The sequence below is a fragment of the Cucurbita moschata genome, unplaced genomic scaffold (genome assembly GCF_002738365.1).
Source record: "Cucurbita moschata cultivar Rifu unplaced genomic scaffold, Cmos_1.0 Cmo_Scf00056, whole genome shotgun sequence".
In the NCBI taxonomy this organism is placed as follows: domain Eukaryota; kingdom Viridiplantae; phylum Streptophyta; class Magnoliopsida; order Cucurbitales; family Cucurbitaceae; genus Cucurbita; species Cucurbita moschata.
In genome coordinates this window covers 1,145,472-1,163,237 of record NW_019268572.1, presented here as the reverse complement: position 1 = coordinate 1,163,237, position 17,766 = coordinate 1,145,472, and the positions used below count along the sequence as shown (strand labels likewise).

At 36.8% G+C, this 17,766-nt stretch overlaps 1 protein-coding gene across 2 annotated transcripts; it reads left to right on the top strand.

The window, feature by feature from the left end:
* Positions 1–959: 959 nt before the first annotated feature.
* Positions 960–7,546, top strand: LOC111436586 (probable isoprenylcysteine alpha-carbonyl methylesterase ICMEL1). Of its 2 annotated transcripts, none has more exons than XR_002709273.1 (11): positions 960–1,205; positions 1,592–1,668; positions 1,740–1,809; positions 1,882–1,974; positions 2,107–2,181; positions 2,434–2,535; positions 2,664–2,801; positions 2,908–2,948; positions 3,037–3,180; positions 7,101–7,191; positions 7,289–7,373. XR_002709273.1 is itself a non-coding variant. In XM_023074334.1 (11 exons), the coding sequence occupies exons 1-11, from the start codon at positions 1,018–1,020 to the stop codon at positions 7,448–7,450; spliced, it is 1,206 nt and encodes a 401-aa protein (XP_022930102.1). In that variant the 5' UTR covers positions 960–1,017; the 3' UTR covers positions 7,451–7,546. The 2 variants fall into 2 exon arrangements, 1 of the variants encoding a protein (XP_022930102.1); XM_023074334.1 differs by having other exon boundaries at positions 2,908–2,973; positions 7,289–7,546.
* The last annotated feature ends 10,220 nt before the right edge of the window (positions 7,547–17,766 follow it).

Here is a 17,766-nt window from a genome sequence, read left to right as displayed (position 1 = left end):
ACATAAATCTATAATGTGAAGAACATTAAGAGGGCATCTAAAGAGGGGAGGGTGTATTATGGTATCTAGGAATCTTATATTAGTGTCTCATAACCTTCATAGGTTATACATTTCTCTATTTAATGTATCGGTTTAAGCACACCGCTAGCAGATATTATTCAGAAGCATTCTTTTACAATAATGTTTTTAATGTTTATTTCTGCATAAGAGATGATGATATGAAGATGGTAGCGACTTTAAGTTAGTAAAAAATCTAGAGTCGTTACAAATGGTATTAAAGTCAAGGCTGAACTTCGAAGCAGGGTGGACACGAGGCGGTGTGCCAGAAAGAACGCTAAGCCCCAAGGGAGGTGGATTGGGGGTCCCACATCGATTGGAGAAAGGAACGAGTGCTAGTAAGGACGTTGAGCCTCAAGGGGGGTGGAGAATGAGGTCTCACATCGGTTGAGGAGGAGAGCAAAACATTTTTATAAGGGTGTGGAAACCTTTGCCTAGAAGACATGTTTTAAAAATTTGGAGGTAAAGTCTAACAGAGAAAGCCTAGAGAAGACAATATGTAGCCGAAGTGGCTTGAGTCATTAAAAAAATACAGTCTACTCAATAAATAAATAAAGATACAGAAATAAAAGCAATGAAACTATATTCAACTCTTTAAAATTATACAAAAAGAAAAACAAAGACATTGGCATTCATTTTAAAATAAAGGTGATCCGAAATAAGAAAAAAGTAAGTGAATGTGTTGCACGAGGTAATAAGAAAATACTAACATTTCTTATATGTTTTGAAATAAAATTGAAACAAAAAAATTGGAGAACTGTCGTTTTCAAAATCTCATTGTCACAAAAGTCAGAATATCATTTGCGTCTTGGAAAATATGAGTGCGTGAGAACGGCAGAAGCAACAAAATATGAATGAGATGTGTACGACAGGTGCAGATGTTTTAGAAGGGAACTCACAAATTAAGAACTCAGAACTTCTTCTTCTTCTTCTTCGACCATCTCCGCCTCTGCAGACACAATGTTTCTCAAAGAAGATTGTCATAAGGAAGGAAAGAAACATTCCTTTCTTTTCCGGCGGACAGGTCAAGCCACCGCCGCCACCAACCTCAACCGGCAGCGCCATTCATTGTGCCACAATGTTGGGGATGCTGTGGCCGTGATCTTTCAGGCGGTGCGCTTATGTTTCAAAATTCTGCGATACCTTTGGTACGTTTCTCTTATTCGCAATTTGCTGTTTCTTTTGTTCAATCTTTTTGAACTTGTTTGCTTTTTAGTTCAAAAGGGTATGATGGGACCTCTTTTTGTGTTTGAAAGATCATATCAATCTTGAGTGTACTTTAGATAGAATTCATGCTGGGGCCTCCTTTTTTAATTGCTCATAATTGTTGATAAAAATTGTCCTTCAACAAAACCTCCAAAATAGATTAAAACCATTTGAGAATTGATTTTCCAATCAACCCACTTGAAGTTTGTAACCTTTCATGCATAAATCAAGCATGACATGTTGTTAAAGAGTATACTTAAACTTCATTAAATGACATTCTTAGAATACTATTACAATTTACTTTAATTAACTAAGGATTTGAATTCAGGGTAGGGTACGAATGGATAGCAAGATTTATATCCCTTGGATGTTATGGTGTGCTTATTTTCCCGGGTGTTCTTCAAGGTAATTCCCTAACTTGCGTGTGCCTCTTTTGAACATTATCGCTTATTATTATCTTTACTTTTACATTGCAGTTGCATATTATTATGTTTACTCCAACCAGGTTCGACGAAGCATAAAGTACGGTGATCAGCCAAGAAATAGGTAGGACTTGCATCTCTTACTCCCTTCATACCCTTCTTGTCTTTCATTTTCTGTTCATTCTTCATTGTCCAGCTTGGATCTATATGTACCACAATCTAGGGATGGCCAAAACCCAAACCCAAAGCCAGTGGTTGCATTGGTAACAGGTGGAGCCTGGATTATTGGGTAACAACACACCCTGTTTCTCTCTTTCTCTCTTCTCTCTTCTCTCCATGGGACAAAAGTAAATATATTTTAAATTACATGTTTACTTCTTATGTATAGTTCTATGCTTTGAGAAATGCAATTTTTGCGCAGTTATAAAGCATGGGGCTCCCTTCTTGGATCGCACTTATGTGATCGAGACATTATAGTAGCCTGCCTTGATTACAGGTGAATTGATGTTATTTAATGATAATAGATGGATTTGCATCCTCTTATGTGTCAAATAATATTCTAGAATTTAAAATTATGATAGCATGTTGAGGATTGTTGGGAGGGATCCTCACGAGTTTATAAGTAAGAAATACATCTCCATTACTGTGACGCTTTTTGGAAAACCGAAAACAAAATCATGAAAGCTTATGCTCGAAGCGGAAAAAAAGATACTAAACCTTTTACTTAAATGCTCTTTCTTTCTTGTAGAAATTTTCCTCAAGGTAGCATGAGTGATATGATAAAGGATGCTTCTCAAGGCATCTCATTCGTATTCAATAATATTGCCGAGTATGGAGGAGATCCTAACAGGTAGTATTATTATGTTTGCATCTCCCTCCTGTGGCTATCTATTTTATGTTTGAGTATTTCAGGGCCTCCCACTAAAAAAAGATGGTGTTTAAAAGTAAGTAACACAATAGATTGTGGTGATATTGTAGGATTTATGTGATGGGACAGTCAGCTGGTGCACATATTGGTGCTTGCACACTTGTAGAGCAGGCAATGAAAGAAGGTGGTGGTGAGAGGGTGTCTTGGAGTGTGTCCAACATAAAAGCTTTCTTTGGTTTATCAGGAGTGTAAGTGCCATTGAACTTGTGTTGTTTGGTTGCCGTGAGTTTTGAGGTATACACGAAACTTGACTATTTCTTCTTGGTGTATGCAACCACCAACATATGGACATAGGTACAATTTGTACAATTTAAAGGACTACTTTCACAGTCGAGGTCTTCACAGATCTATCCTTTTAAGGTACTTACATTCTTCTTTTCCTTTTTCTCCATAAATTTGTGATGAATTAGATGTGTAATGTAGCATCATGGAAGGAGAAGAGTCGTTGGAAAGATTTTCCCCCGAAGTTATGGTGCAGGACCCAAAGATTAAAGATGCAGCTTCCCTGCTCCCACCCTTCGCTCTATTCCATGGAACTGCAGGTTATTCCGTACCATCACATGCCAGGTCATTACTTTCTTTCATAACTTCACTACTTCCTACTTTTATGTCCTTAAAGAATATGCCTTTCATACTAGATTTGGAGCATGTTTAGACCTTGAATTATCGAAAGGAGTTCTAAAGATATTTTCGTCATTTTATCCCCTAATTCTTGGTTTAGCCACGGAATGTTTTTGAATAATTTTCAAAATTTACCAAGTCATTATTCATCATAAAATAAGGCTTATTACAAATTTCCATAGCATTTGGAGGTCATTTAGATCATGAGGTGAAGATAAGTTATCTTAGGGACATTATAGTCATTTTATACCGTTACTTGGTTTAACTACTTAGCCTTGTCCAATGAGCACCAAATTTCATATACAACTTTAACATGTCATAATATGCTCAATATTAAAATTTCATAGGCAGTAGAGTTCATTTAGTGGATCTTTTTAACGTTACTTAACTCCCGAGCAATTCAATCGGTTCAGTTCTTGTGTTTTTCTTTCATATTACCTTAATTCATACTTGGTTTAAGGTTCATACTAAAATAAACCAAGTGATTCTTACAAATATTTCTTAAGAAAAGTCTAAGATGGCTACTTACCTCATCGTTGATGTTCGGACCTTTGTTCTCAGTTCCGGCACCCGTATTACTTCAAATTTTCTTTGACAAAATCCTTAGGATGTCTAGTTTCTGGAACTATAAAATTTTTCATGGAATTCATCTAGAAGAGGGTTAAAATTGAAAAAATTGAGGGAGACTTAAGTTTGAGTTTGACATGTTTGGTTCAATTGAACCGGTCATATCATTGTCTTCTTTCTCTAGATAGGAGAAGAAGATGCGGGTGACATTTGCGCCGCCGCCTAGAACTTTGCCTCCTCTGCTTTGTATACGACATGTATTCCCTCTATTTCTTCATAAAACTTAAAGATGGTGTTACAAGGAAGAGGTAGGAATTATGGACCTTCTCGTGGATTGTACCTTAAGTTATTCTCTTCATTGGAAATCGTTTTCCTAGTCAAAGCTCAACCTAGAAAAAGCTTATTGGGCTGCTATTTCTAGGGATTTTCAAGGCCCAATTTTTATCCAATCCCTTCCTTATTCTTCCCTCTAGCCAAAGGAATTGGTTTAGATGGTCTTTTGAGTGTGTGGCTTTAATTTAGAGAAATTCTCCTCGGTCTACAACTGACCGGAAAACACAAAATTCAACTTGCTTGCGCAGCTTGATCTACGAAATTTTGGCTCTCGATTTCTTCATCAAAGTTACTCATCTCAATCCTCTTAAGCTAAAGGAATTCTCAATTTGAAGAAAAATGGACCATATATGGAAATTCGATACTTACCCCCAATTTGAACCCGAAATTGACTTTCTTTAATTGAGCACTTTCTTGAGGTTAATTCTTTTCATGGTTTCCTACGAAAACGATCTTTGGATGTCTAGAAATCGAATGGGATTGACCTTACTCGACAAATTTGCGTGTAGGCTCGGATTGAATTTTTAAGCTTTTACTTCCTTCTTTAATGGCAACAACGATTGGGAAAATGTGTTCTAGACTCTTTCAACATTCAATTCCTTCATAAAACTTGTGGGTAATATTGTTTAGAAGTCGTAGGAACAAGTTTGAAGGAAAATAGTGAAAATTGATCTAGAATTTGGAAGAGATTCGAGAGCAGAAAACCTAAAAACTAAACAGCTATAACTCATTGATCTAAATGAAAGATCGTACTTCAAACTTTATAGGAGCTTAAACTGATGTTGAAACCTTCAAAATCCTCGTGATTTGGAGATTTTATTTTATAAATTTTTCGTTAGAAATATCCTCTTTGATCAACAAGCTACCAATCTCTAATTTAAATTATAATCATTGGATGGGATGAGGTGTCTTTTCTAGAACATACTCAAATTTCGTAAAGATTCAACAGTTGGATTTGAAGATTCGAAGGATCTTCGGATCATTGCTCACTACTGTTGATCTAATTTTTTGATTCGTGGCATTTTGGTAATTATCATGAAGTTTAGGGGTATTTTGGTATTTTGGTAATGTGTTAATTTATGAATATTTTATTATTATTTTTCTAAAATATTTAAAAAAAAAAAAAAATCTCAAAATTCTTCATCCTTTGCTAGTGATTTGTCCTCCTTGAGCATCTTGAAATTCGTTTTAGATAAGAAATAAAAAATCTGGAAAGTTCCTTAAATATCTGAAGGCCTTAAATCCCTAAGATTATCTGTTAGGGTATTGAAATGGCTTGGTTAAGACCTTTGTCCTTGTTTGAATGCCTTAATTGGTTTTCTTAGATCCTTTAAATTACTTTTAACTTTATAGGTAGCTTCAAAGTGAACCACATTCCTTTGTTTACATAAATTGGCTTACCATGCTAGATGTGAAAGCAATATCTAAACGCATGTGAGTAAATAAATTGATTTTTGTCGAGCGTTTTTCTGTCGTTCCTTATGCCTTACTTTTATTTATTTATTTATTTTTTTTGTAGCTTATAGTTTCAAATTTTGTTCATTAGGAGTCCCAACTATCTTATCCCAAAGTTAACCTGTTTCTTCTAGTAATTAATGATTTGTTGCTGAATCAATTCCTAGGAAAAACTCTAGTTTTCTTAGGTCTTTGCTTGCAGCACAAAGTCTTAGAGCATTCATTTGCATCCCATTGTCTTCTTATCTCTTGGAAAATCTACCGATTTCCATGTAGAATTTTGTCTTGGAGCATTCATATCCTCCTTAAGTTAGTCTCCAATTTGGATCATATAAGGTTTATGGTTGATTTTCTAAAAAATGATATCCATCTAGTTAAAACTTTTTTTTTTTTTTCTTTTTGTTAACATCTATCGCTCAAAGAATTGCATCTAATCCCTCTTTGATCTAATATAGACTAAAAAGAACAAACTATATACTCCTCATCAGTGAGTTTTTAAAATGAGTTTACTAGATCATAAGTATTTTTGAACATGCATAGAAAATATTATTGTTTGAGCAACATCCAAAATATCCATCATTTGGTTGAAAATAGATTAATGAACATCTTTATCCTTTAAATTAAACCCACTCTAATGTTAATTGAAACTTTTAGTTTCACTAGCCGATATTGATTTTGATTTGAAATTGAGTTTCAAACGTAGTGTAAAAACCTTATAAGATATTATGCAATTCTTTTTCTGCTTCTTCTTTTGACGTCATTAGATAAACCCAAGGCACGTGAGATCACCAACGAAAATCACGAACCATAATTTTTCTTTGAGTCACAACTTTAGAAGAGCTCCCTGATAAGAAAACTCTAGCTAATTAGATCTAAAAACCCTTATGGATATTTTAACTCCTAAATCACAATTATTAGCATCATCCTAAAGAAAAAGACATAACATGTTTACTTTACTCGTCAATATCAAGAGTAAAGAAAACTTGTTTCTAAACTTCAAAAATTCGAATCACTCCACAAGATAGCTTGATAAAGATTACTTGAGTGATTTTGGCATGCAAATCTAAACGTAAGAAAGGCAAAAGAAACAAACATATGACTTAAAAAACATAATATACAATTTTCATTTTAATATCCAAAATCTTAACCTAGAGCAACAACATGTATCGCCTTGAAAATAAACCCTAGAATGACTTATGATTAACGGAAAGGTTGTAACTCTCATGTCCATTAATATCAGGATGACAACTCACTAAATTGTAATTTAAAGCCTTCTAAACAAAGAAATCTTCCTAGCTATTTGAAACAACGAGGTTACACTGTATACTTATTTTTTTGTGCGTCCCTACTTCGACATATTATTTCAGTAAAATTCTTCATTTATTTTTTCACTTGTTTTTTTTTTTTTGATAAATGAATGTGAAAATAAGTTCCTTTTCCTAACTCTTCCAAATTCTTTTAAAATTGGGCATTAGTCATAATATTTAGGTTTTCCATATATTTTTCTTCAGTAAGAGCTTCGCAGAAGTGCTTGAAAGAGTTGGAGTAAAAGTTGAAGCAGTTGAATACACAGGAAAGACGCATACGGATTTGTTTGTTCAGGTGAGCAACATTTTTAGGCTTCCAAATTCTTATCGTAAGCACTCTAAGCTTATGGCTTGGTTTCGGGTTTTAAAACTCTTCTCAAATTCTAACACAGGATCCAATGAGAGGTGGTAAACATCAGTTGGTTGAAGATTTGATTTTCATCATTCATCAAAACGATACGGAAGCTCTCGCCAGAAATGCAATGGCTCCCCGAAGAAGACGCCTAGTACCTGAGTTCATGTTGAACTTAGCTCAGCGTGTTAGCCCATTCTGATCTTCTAACTTTAGTTCTTCTTCTTACTAATGCTGAGTGTGTTGTGTGTATATATATATATTGACTTACAGTACATTAAAGCAGACTAACATAAAATGGTAATTTGCCTTTTTCATTTAGTGCTTTGCAGCAGAGTTGTCCCCATTCCCCTGCACAACCAAGGATAAGGATAAGAATATGATTACATTACACACAAACTCAAATATGCTTAAAATCACTGAATCAAATTACAGTAATTGTTCTTATTCTTCTACGCAAGCATGCATTATGAAGTCTATGTATTGAGGATACTTAGCCTTCGTTAGGGTTTTCCATATTTGATTCTTCATTATAAGCTAATTTCTTGTATGGTTGAGGATACTTAGCCTTCAATTATGATTTACACGTATCATATTTGACCCTTGATTTATAGGCTAATCTTGTATCCGTTTACCACTCATTTTTAATCTATTTGATCTTATTAAATTTTATTTGATTCTATAAAACTATTATAAATAGAAAACTCTTACCCCACCAAATATTTGATCTTATTTAATTTTATTTGATTATATAAACTATTATAAATAGAAAACTCTTACCACATCAAATATTCTTATGGTACGAGAGCACATTCGATTTAGCAACCTCGATCCTTTCTTCTTCAGGGCTTCTAAATCCTCTTCTCATCCTCTTCCTTTCAACACTCTAATCCATGTGATCATCATTAAACTTTCTTCATCCAATTATCTCTTTGGAAAAACGAACTTCTACCTCTCCGTAAGAGTCAAAACATGTTGGGTACATTGATAGAACATTGGTTTCACCACCTCGCTTTGAACCACAACCTACTCAATACTCAGCACCAAATATTTGACATGGAAAGCAACTGATCAACAACTTCTTTGTCTTCTGCTGTCACGGAAGCGACTTGGGGTGACTCGATGGTGTAAAAAGATGGACAAATTTTTGCAAAATAAAAAAAAAATAGAATTTAAAATTGATTTTTTTATAATGTCGTTTACTGTTGAGACTGATTTTTCATTCGATGACCTAGGTAACTTGATCTTAATCCTGAGCTAACTATGAACTCATGTTTATTCAGAATTATCCTTAGATTTGCATGGGTGAGAGTGACCTGAGTTCGCTGACTCAATAAGCCTCCTATTTCAGGGGTAAGACTAGGGACATAGGGTGCAAGATGGAATTCACTCCTACCCGCTTTTAGGGATAGTAGAGAGGTTATTCCGTTAAGTACTGACTCTAGGTCTTGAACAAGGGGCCCCACCCTCTCATTGGCTCGAGAGGGATTCAGTTTAGTGGTTGGACCACAAATTAGTTGTTCATTAGAGGATCAGTGGAACTTAAGGAACAAGAAGTACTTCCGGGGTAAAATGTAAATTGACCCGGCTCTAGTTCCGAACAATTTGTGAATGATCGACTTACTAATCATGGTTATATCAAATGGACTTACTGCTGTTGGGCACCCCGGCCTCTTTGATTGTATTACAGATCGATTAGTGTTCTAATCTCTCATCTGAGGACAGTTTGTTGCGAAGTCCCTATTTAGCCGCAACTGAAACATGCCTTAGTTCCAACACGACACTCCCCCTTGTGAGGGCGCTGACACTGAGGGCAATTAGTCTTGTTCTATGTTAGGGCCCTTCCGCGATTGGTAGTGCCACCATGGGGTGGTCAGCCTGTCTTGGAATAGTTTTGGTCTATCTTTTTCCCCTGAACAGCGGTCTGCCAGTCCTAAGATAGTTTCAGTCTATCTTTTTCCCCTGAACAGCTATGTGGGATTTTTGGGCTGACCCTGACTGTAATTTGTCGATATGAGGCGCGTCAATGAGGGTCGTCATTTTGAGGGCTGCTGTATAATCTGTGGATGCCTGAGATGCCACATAACCTCTAATGTTCTCCCTTAGACCGACAATAAAATGTTCAGCCTCAAGCTCTTTAGTGCTGACATATATAGGAGAGAATTTTTCCAACTATTGAATTCTAAATCATAATCCTCCACATATTGGTCACCCTGCTTAAGTTCATGGAACGCTGCCTGCAACTTCATCCTAGCAGTGACTGGATAGTATTTGCAGAGGTAGGCCTCTTTGAACTGACACCAAGAAATAGACTCTCCAAGCGGTGCAATAATTTTTTGAGCACCTTTCCACCAAAAATGAGCCTCTCCCTTCAACATATAAGTTTCGCAATGAATCTGATATTCTAGCAGATAGTTCATGTAAAAGAAGACTGTTTCCATAGCCTCGAGCCAGTTTTTTGCTGCGACGAGATCTATTTTTCCACCATCAAAGGAAGGCGAGTTAGGCCTAAGGAAGTCTTTCAGATAACGAGACCTACAGTCATAGTCCCTAAGTCTCTGGTCCCCGTAATGCTGTCTGTTGCATTGTTGTCTGTTACATTAATGTCTATTGCACCTGTTGCATTGTAGCCTGGTTAGTGACGAGTGACTACATCATCTGAGTCATCTGAGCTTGATTTTCCATAGAGGTTAACATAAATGTCTGTAGTACATCTTAAGTGAGGTTAGTTGTTGGCTGGCTAGGTGGAACCTTTACATTATTGGTGGGCACCGGTGGGACTGCCTCAAGAGAAGGAGCAGTAGAGTGTGCGTTGGGTAAGTCTTGAGTCATTGCTCTCTTTTGACTCATTCCTGATCTTGGTGCCCGGGGTATAGGAGTCTCGAACCATTGGGGAATTTCATCAACCTCCTCTTGAGGTTCAAATACAGGTTGTTCCGCCACAAGTGACGGGACATTAGTGTCTTGAGCGACTCGTCTTCTTCTCCTTCTATGTCCAGACCCGAGATAGGGTCCACATCTCTTTAGTGCCATTTAGCTACCACAATAGAAAATTGCAGTTACAATTCATTCAAAGCTCAACCTCTAGAAAATGTGCAATTATAGCACAAGAAACAGTCATGATAAATTCTCTACTTAACAACTTAGCTCTTGATTTAGCAATTCAAATCCATGAGACTATCTGGTCTCGAGCGGCACGTGATTGATGGGACGTGTCACAGAGGAAACGACTCTCTAACCTAAGTGTCTACAGGACCTATGTCTTGGTGCTCTAATACCAAAGTTGCCACGACCCAAAAAAAAATTATCCTCAAGTCATGACTAACAATGACTATGACGTGTAATGTGTAAGCAAGAAATTCAAAGGAAAAACATTATTTCAAAAATCAATCATTTATTTCGTAAGAAAAGCATTTCAATACAAAGAGGACATAGGTGACTAGTTTTAGACAAGGAAAGAAAACATGAAGGACACATTGTACTAATTAGTAAGATCGGATTGACGTTGCGGGACACGCTTCCTCTGTGACAATCCACATCTTTCAACGCACCCTCTCTTGACCCAACACCTCACGTACCTGAGAAAGAAAGATATAGCAAGAATGAGTATAAAATTATACTCAATAAGCCACCTACTTGTAGATTCTTATCGCATCCTAATCTTAACAAACTCCCACGGACTCTACTTTAGCTCTAGGACATCTAGTTTTCGTTTTAGCTCCTTTGGAATTGCCCCTTGGGGCTTCTTGGTTCTTTGTCCTTTCATTTAAAAATCCTTAAGAGTTCCCTTTTGTCGACCTGTGTAATGACTGGTGCCCTACGAGTAGCTACCTCGATATGGCTCTTAGACTATCTGGTATCTTACCTAGGAAGTAAGCTGCAACCCCCTAGGCCCATGACAGTCCCCTTGGTCGGGGAGAGCTATCCCCCCTTAACCCATCCAGCTAAATGGTCTATATGACATGGGCACACATTTTCCATGCTAAAACGGCTAAGAGCAGCCGGATTGTAATCAGGAACCCCCTGATCCCCCACGAAGCTATGACACCAATCACACACATGTAGCCTAAGGGCACTCTAGAGAGGGTTCGTATTTCGTGGTGGTCTGTTACACTACTAGGGGAAAGTTAGGTCTATACCTTAGTGATTTGTCACTCTAACCACAAATCCCTAGACTTTACCATACCTGTGGGTCATGGAAATTACATGAGTGTGCACACAACTATCATTCAATATCATCATACAAAATTCATGCAAAATAAACATAGATGCTCAACGGCGCGATAACCATCCATCAAGATCCCGGAGCGCAGAGTTCACAAGTTCCCATCCTCCTTTCAGCATGAATTAATCATATACATATAAAGCAGAAGCTTAAAACATAATAACAATAATCAGATAATTCTCATAAAATTTCACATAATACAGCCTTACTATTAACAATCAAATACCTACATTCAATCACGGAAGGCTACCACCTAAGATAATTAAACTAGCATGCATGCATAACCAAGCGACTCCTACAAGTATTTCTTCCTAAAGTTCTGTGTGGTGACTTACTTGGATAATGCGTGCCCTTACGTAGCATTTCCACACAATTAGCATATAAAAAATTACTAATTTTTCCTCAATTAGATCCTATTTCATATAAAATAAGGTTAGGATTGGATTTGGGAGGAAAATAGGGAAAACAAAAGTCGAACGGGATGAAAATGGACTTACATGTGCTTCCACGCGCCGGAACAAGCTCACTCGCAGGTTCCACTCGTGAGTGTCACGCACACACATTTTTCTGCAACCGCAGGTCGTCGGTCCGGTTCGGGTGGACTGCAGGTCATCGCGGTTCGTTTCATCGCGCGGGTACTGGGTCAGCTGAGGAATGTGGGTCGGGTTGCCTGGCCGCGGACACGTGTCGTCGGAAGGTTGGAGTCGCGTCTCCCCAGGCGACATTGGACGTGTGTCTGGTGGTTATTGGCGCACGCAAACCTCTTGCCGGTTGACACATGGCGCACCGTCGCCTTCTCTCCTCCTAGCAGAAAAACGAGGTTTTCGATTAGTTTTCCGACGTTTTTCTCATTTTTCTATCTCTCGATTCTTAATCCAAACCGTAATGACTTCTTCAACAAAGTTTTAGATCATAGTACAACCTACGTGCCAATATTTTTTTCTTAATTTTTACTTAATCATACGATGAGTTATTAGCATCGGAAAGAGGTTCAATAACATTTTTACCATTCTTGGAAAGATTCTCAGATCTCAACGTTTCGTCTGATTTCCTCACAAAATGAGTGGTGGATCTTCCCTAGATGAAGATAGTAAACTTTAACACACTATTCCCAAATGAAGATCTCAGATATGAAGAGTAATTTTTTAGATCTTACCTTGCAGATTTCTCTCGGATCTTGACGGAAGCTGGAACCTCAACAACACGAGTCTTTCTTCTCTCCAAGAAGTAGCTCTAGAGTGTAAGTCCCAGTAGAGGATGAATTTTGTTGGTGATTCTCCGATGAGGACTCCGACGATTTACTTTTCCCTCTCAAGTTTTCTCTCAACTTTCTTTCCCACACTTTTCTCTTTTGCAGGTACTCTCTCGAGGATCCTCAAGACCCCTATAATGGGCAGAGGAGAAAAATGCCCCTTTTGCTCCTTTGACTTTGATTGTTTTTTTTTAGCGTTACAATTCTCCACATGTACCCTTGGTCACTAACAAGATTCTACGTACACAAGATCATGTTGGACTATGCCTAAGAAGAACTCTTAAGTTCCAAGCTTGACCCAAGACATTATGCATAAAACCTAGGATCGCCAAGAATCCAAGAAAACACCTAGGTTAATACAAACATGCTTAACAAGTCGCTAGGATCCATGCCCAAAGTAACCATTATCTCCCACCACGAAGTACCATGAGGTCCATATTCCTCTTTAGGTTGGATGCTTTGCTATATGTACCATGAGCAGGATGCCATGATGGATCTATTATTCCTCTCACCTAAATGTGATGCCTTGCATCACGATTTGCTAGCAGGATGCCATGATTATGACGACACCACCTTGCACTCATGGGGAGAGAAGTAAGGGTTACTCTTGAAAAGTTATCAGGACTAAAATACGATGCATGATATGTTGACCCCTAAAGTATAGTTCCTGAAAACGAGACAAGAAGTCGTATCCTAGCTCAAGGTCATGATTAAGAGCCTACAAGTAGGCTACTTACTGCGTTTTACTCACTCCATGTTTATCATTTTTTCAGTTAACTAGGAGCTGGTCGTAGATGGGAGCGAGGGCCATGGATCAACCTTGTCTTTAATTAACTATATTTTGTGTCCCCTTCTTATTTTGTGTTTTTGAACTAGCCTATATGTATGTAAAAGAAACTTATGTTTAATTATGTTTTTAAATTGAAAAAAAAAAAAAAAAAGTCTCCGGTCTTTACCTGGAGCATACAAGTGAAAAAACTGAGTCAAATTCTACAATTTCGACCCATATTTCAAACAAATATAGCCGATCAAAGTGTACGTCCCTCCCAAAAATAGAAACCCAACAAAAAAAAAACTTTCTTCCTCATTTTTAGTTCATGTTGACATATTCTATGAAGTTAGATCTGGGATCTTATCAAATACCTTGTTTTTCCTTAAAATCTTCTACATCAATTTTCTTGATGCTAATTGGATTTTTGACAATCAATTAAAGAAAGAATGTTTATTGACGTTAAATGTTTTTTTTTTCTTAGTGTTATATGTAACTTTGATGTGTTACTGTGATTAAATTAAATGCTCTTTTTCACCTTACTTCTTTAACTCTTTTTTTTGTTGTTGTTGTTATTTGGACTGTTCCTTTAATACCTTTGTTTTGTGTGTCGAGTGTGCTGTCTATTCACTTTGAATTGCACTTAACTCTATAACATAGCTTGCCTCATATCCCAATTTATTTTGGAGTGTGATTTGTATGTGCTCAATTGTGAGGGTGAATTTGCAAGGGAGTGATACATTGATTTGAGTGTTCAGTGCTAAACACAATTGAACTACATTAACGAGAGTGAACACACGTGTGGGAGTGCTTGTGAGGTCCTTTTTTTTTTTTCCTCTCTCTCTTTTCAACTTTCTTTTGTAGCATGGAAAATCCAGAAGACAATCCTAACTTTACTGATAGACGATTGAAAGAAGCAAAACAACAAACCATGGAAAGACTAATTCGAGGAATAGAGGAGTTGACATATCGAATAAGAAGATTAGAGATTCAAATTCAAGCTCGAGAGAAGATTCCACCACCTGCACAACACACCGATCAATATGAGGGAGACAGTTCTGATTAACAAGAGGATAATTCACATGCGATTGGTCGTGCCTTGATGCGAGGGAGAGGCTGTGGAAGAAGGCATCATAATTTTCAACAATGAGTTCCTTACCTAGAATTGATCATAACGTGGGGAGCATCAAATTAAAACTTCTCAAGTTTTATGGAAAACCGATCTAGAGGAGTACCTTGAATGGGAGAAAACGGTGGAGTCGGTGTTCAACTGTCATAATTTTAGTGATAAAAAGAAGGTACTGTTATGCATTGCTCAATTCAAACAATATACTCAAATTTGGTGGGATAAATTGATGTCAAGTAGGAGAAGTAATCTTGAAGCACCAATTGATTCATGGTACAAGTTCAAAGAGTTTATGAGGAAGTATTTTGTTCCACAATATTTTAAACAGGACATGGCGCAAAAGCTTCAAGCCTTGAAACAAGGACGTAAGTCTGTGGAGGATTATTAGAAGGAAATGGATACATTGATGGATCGACTTGATCTCGATGAGGACATGGAGACTCTCATGGCACAGTTTCTTAATGGGTTAAACACGGAGATTGTAGACAAGGCTGATGATATAGTAAGGAATCACTACAAGGGAAGTAAAATTCGGATTACCTTATTGATCGAATATCACAAGGCAAGAACATTGTTTGAGATTCGAATCACTCCACAAGCAAGATTGATCATATCTAGCTTGAATGATTCTTGTTGATCAAATATCTCAATGCAAGAACATTTGTTTGAGATTCGAATCACTCAACAAGCAAGATTGATCACGTCGAGCTTGAATGATTCTACATGCAACCTAAACTACATAGAATTGCAAAGGAACTTAGCCATTGGTTAAATAGAGCACAAATGCTCCTTTTTCTATATTTTCTAAGTCTACTTATAAATACAACATACATGGCTTTATAGCCTCAAAATGAAATTATTAAAGGCATTTCAAGAGTTGTATGATTGATGTCTCATGGTTCATGTCGGCTGATCTACCACCTTAAACTCTAGCAGATTCATTTTTATAGGTTCTATGTATATTTGAATGTTATATTTGCTTTCCAAATTTACTTCTTTGTGTCACTTGTTTTAAAAAGGGAATTTTTTTACCACCCTTTTTATTCTAGAGTGTACGTAGCAGTTATTGATTTGTACCTCTAAAAGTTGGTCGCTCACCTATAGTTAGGCCAAGGAGGTACACTAATGAGCCTACTAGTGGGCCTAAGTGCAACTGCATGGACCATGTAGAGAAATTCTATGCATTCAACCCTACTCAAAAAAGAAATGATGTTTCATGTATATGCATTTTCCGACCTAAAAAATGGAGTCACATCAAAAGTATTTTTTTTAATTTTCATCCTTTCATTAACAGTTTTTAGGTGAAGAGAAGGAACAGATGCACGGTTGATGACTTCTAATGTGGAGGCCAGTGTTAATATTGAAGATTTTAAAAAATGCTTTAGAGAGTTGTTGAAAACTTATTTTGTAATAACCAAAATTTTGTAAGAAAAAAAAAATTGTCCCACCTTGCTTTCAAGTTGAGAAGTGGGGTTGGCTTCTAAAGGGAGTGGTTCCTCACTTCATTTTAGCATCTCACTTGAACTGTTTGAAACCAATCGTAGAATATACTTTCTGACGGCTAAAGGCCAATATTTTGGCTTATCCGACTTGGATCTAATATGCTTGGACCATTTCTTCCTAGTTTCAATTCTTCGTATAAGGTTAGTATGACTACCTCTAGCTATTTAGATTTTTGGAGTCAAGTTTAGAGTATTTATGCATAATTAGCTTACTAGTTTAAATTATTTTATGCAAAACTAGGGTCAGGTAGTTTAAATAATTTGGAGTAAGTTTAAACTATTTTAAGCAAAACTAGATGAGCCAGTTCCCATGGTAAAATTCTAATTTATGATGCTGGACTCCTAGGTCAGAATTAAATTTGAGAGAGCAATCTTAAGCTAGCATCAAGGGGTCTAGTAGCTTTGGCTTAGGTCAACCAAGTAAGTGATTCTACCGTCGTTTGATTATGATTGTGTGTTCTATGATGACACGTGCCCATGGCTTCACACATGTCATATGCCGGGATATGCAAACTATTATGAAACGATATGTATATGTTTTGAGATGTGATTGTTATGTTGTATTTGATGTATTAATATGTTTATGATATGATATGGTGAAGACATGCTCGAAATATGTTATGTGATTGTTATGATATGTGGAATGATATGTGCATGATGTGGATTGTTATGTCTGAAAGCATGAAAAACGTTATGATATGATATATGTGCAATATGAATGATATGATATGATTGACATGAAAAATAATGAATTAGCATGAAATCCAACTCCGACATACGCATGAAAGATATGATAAACGATATAGCAAATGATATTACAAATGATATGATATGAAGGAAGACGCTAACGGAGTTGTAACAACCCAAAATTTTCTACTTAATTTAAGGTCGCCACTGTATACATATCATGAACATTGAATGCGAAAATACTTCATTTAAACTTTCATAAAACGTCACCTTCATCTTAAAACACAACCATGGACTTAGGTGTTTCAAAAACACCATTAAAAATGACACAACAAAAGACTAAATAAAATAAATAAACATTTAAATTAAAAACATCCTATTCTAGCCTAAGTCTAAGAAAATAAATACGACTACCTTGTGCATGTGTCATGGTCTCAAGTTGCGATGTCGTCGTCAACCGTACAGGAATGTCTTACCTTAACCTGAAATAGAACTAGCACATGGCTTGAGTATTTAAAAAAATAGTCACTAAGTGACCCCACTATTGAGGGTTAAATGTAATAACATGTGAATGCAATGACAGGACCTATCATATCAGTCTTTTTTCCTACGACACTATCCTAATGGGTAGCTTGGATGTGTACCTATACTCTACACACAGCCCATATGTGCGAGCATGGAATCACCAGATAGTTCGCACATCGCTAGGCCCATTTTCTTATCGATCAAGCCTAGTCTAGTAGCTCCTTATGCCAGACACCCATTAGGATTAGTAACCGTCACGGCATGTAAAACATAATGATACTTCACCTGTATAGTGGTGTACGCGTTCATACTCTCATGATAGAATAGGGGTATCCCCCAATGCATAAGCACACATAATGCATGAGGTCCCAATATTTTTCCATTTTCATTATCATTTAATACAACCCCGCTAGCGTTCCGTACATATCATAT

Coding starts and splice junctions, on each gene's coding strand:
- LOC111436586 (XM_023074334.1), top strand. CDS start 1,018: ATGTTTCTCAAAGAAGATTGTCATAAGGAAGGAAAGAAACATTCCTTT. Junction 1,206..1,591: donor AAAATTCTGCGATACCTTTG/GTACGTTTCTCT, acceptor ATTTGAATTCAG/GGTAGGGTACGAATGGATAG. Junction 7,192..7,288: donor ATACGGATTTGTTTGTTCAG/GTGAGCAACATT, acceptor ATTCTAACACAG/GATCCAATGAGAGGTGGTAA.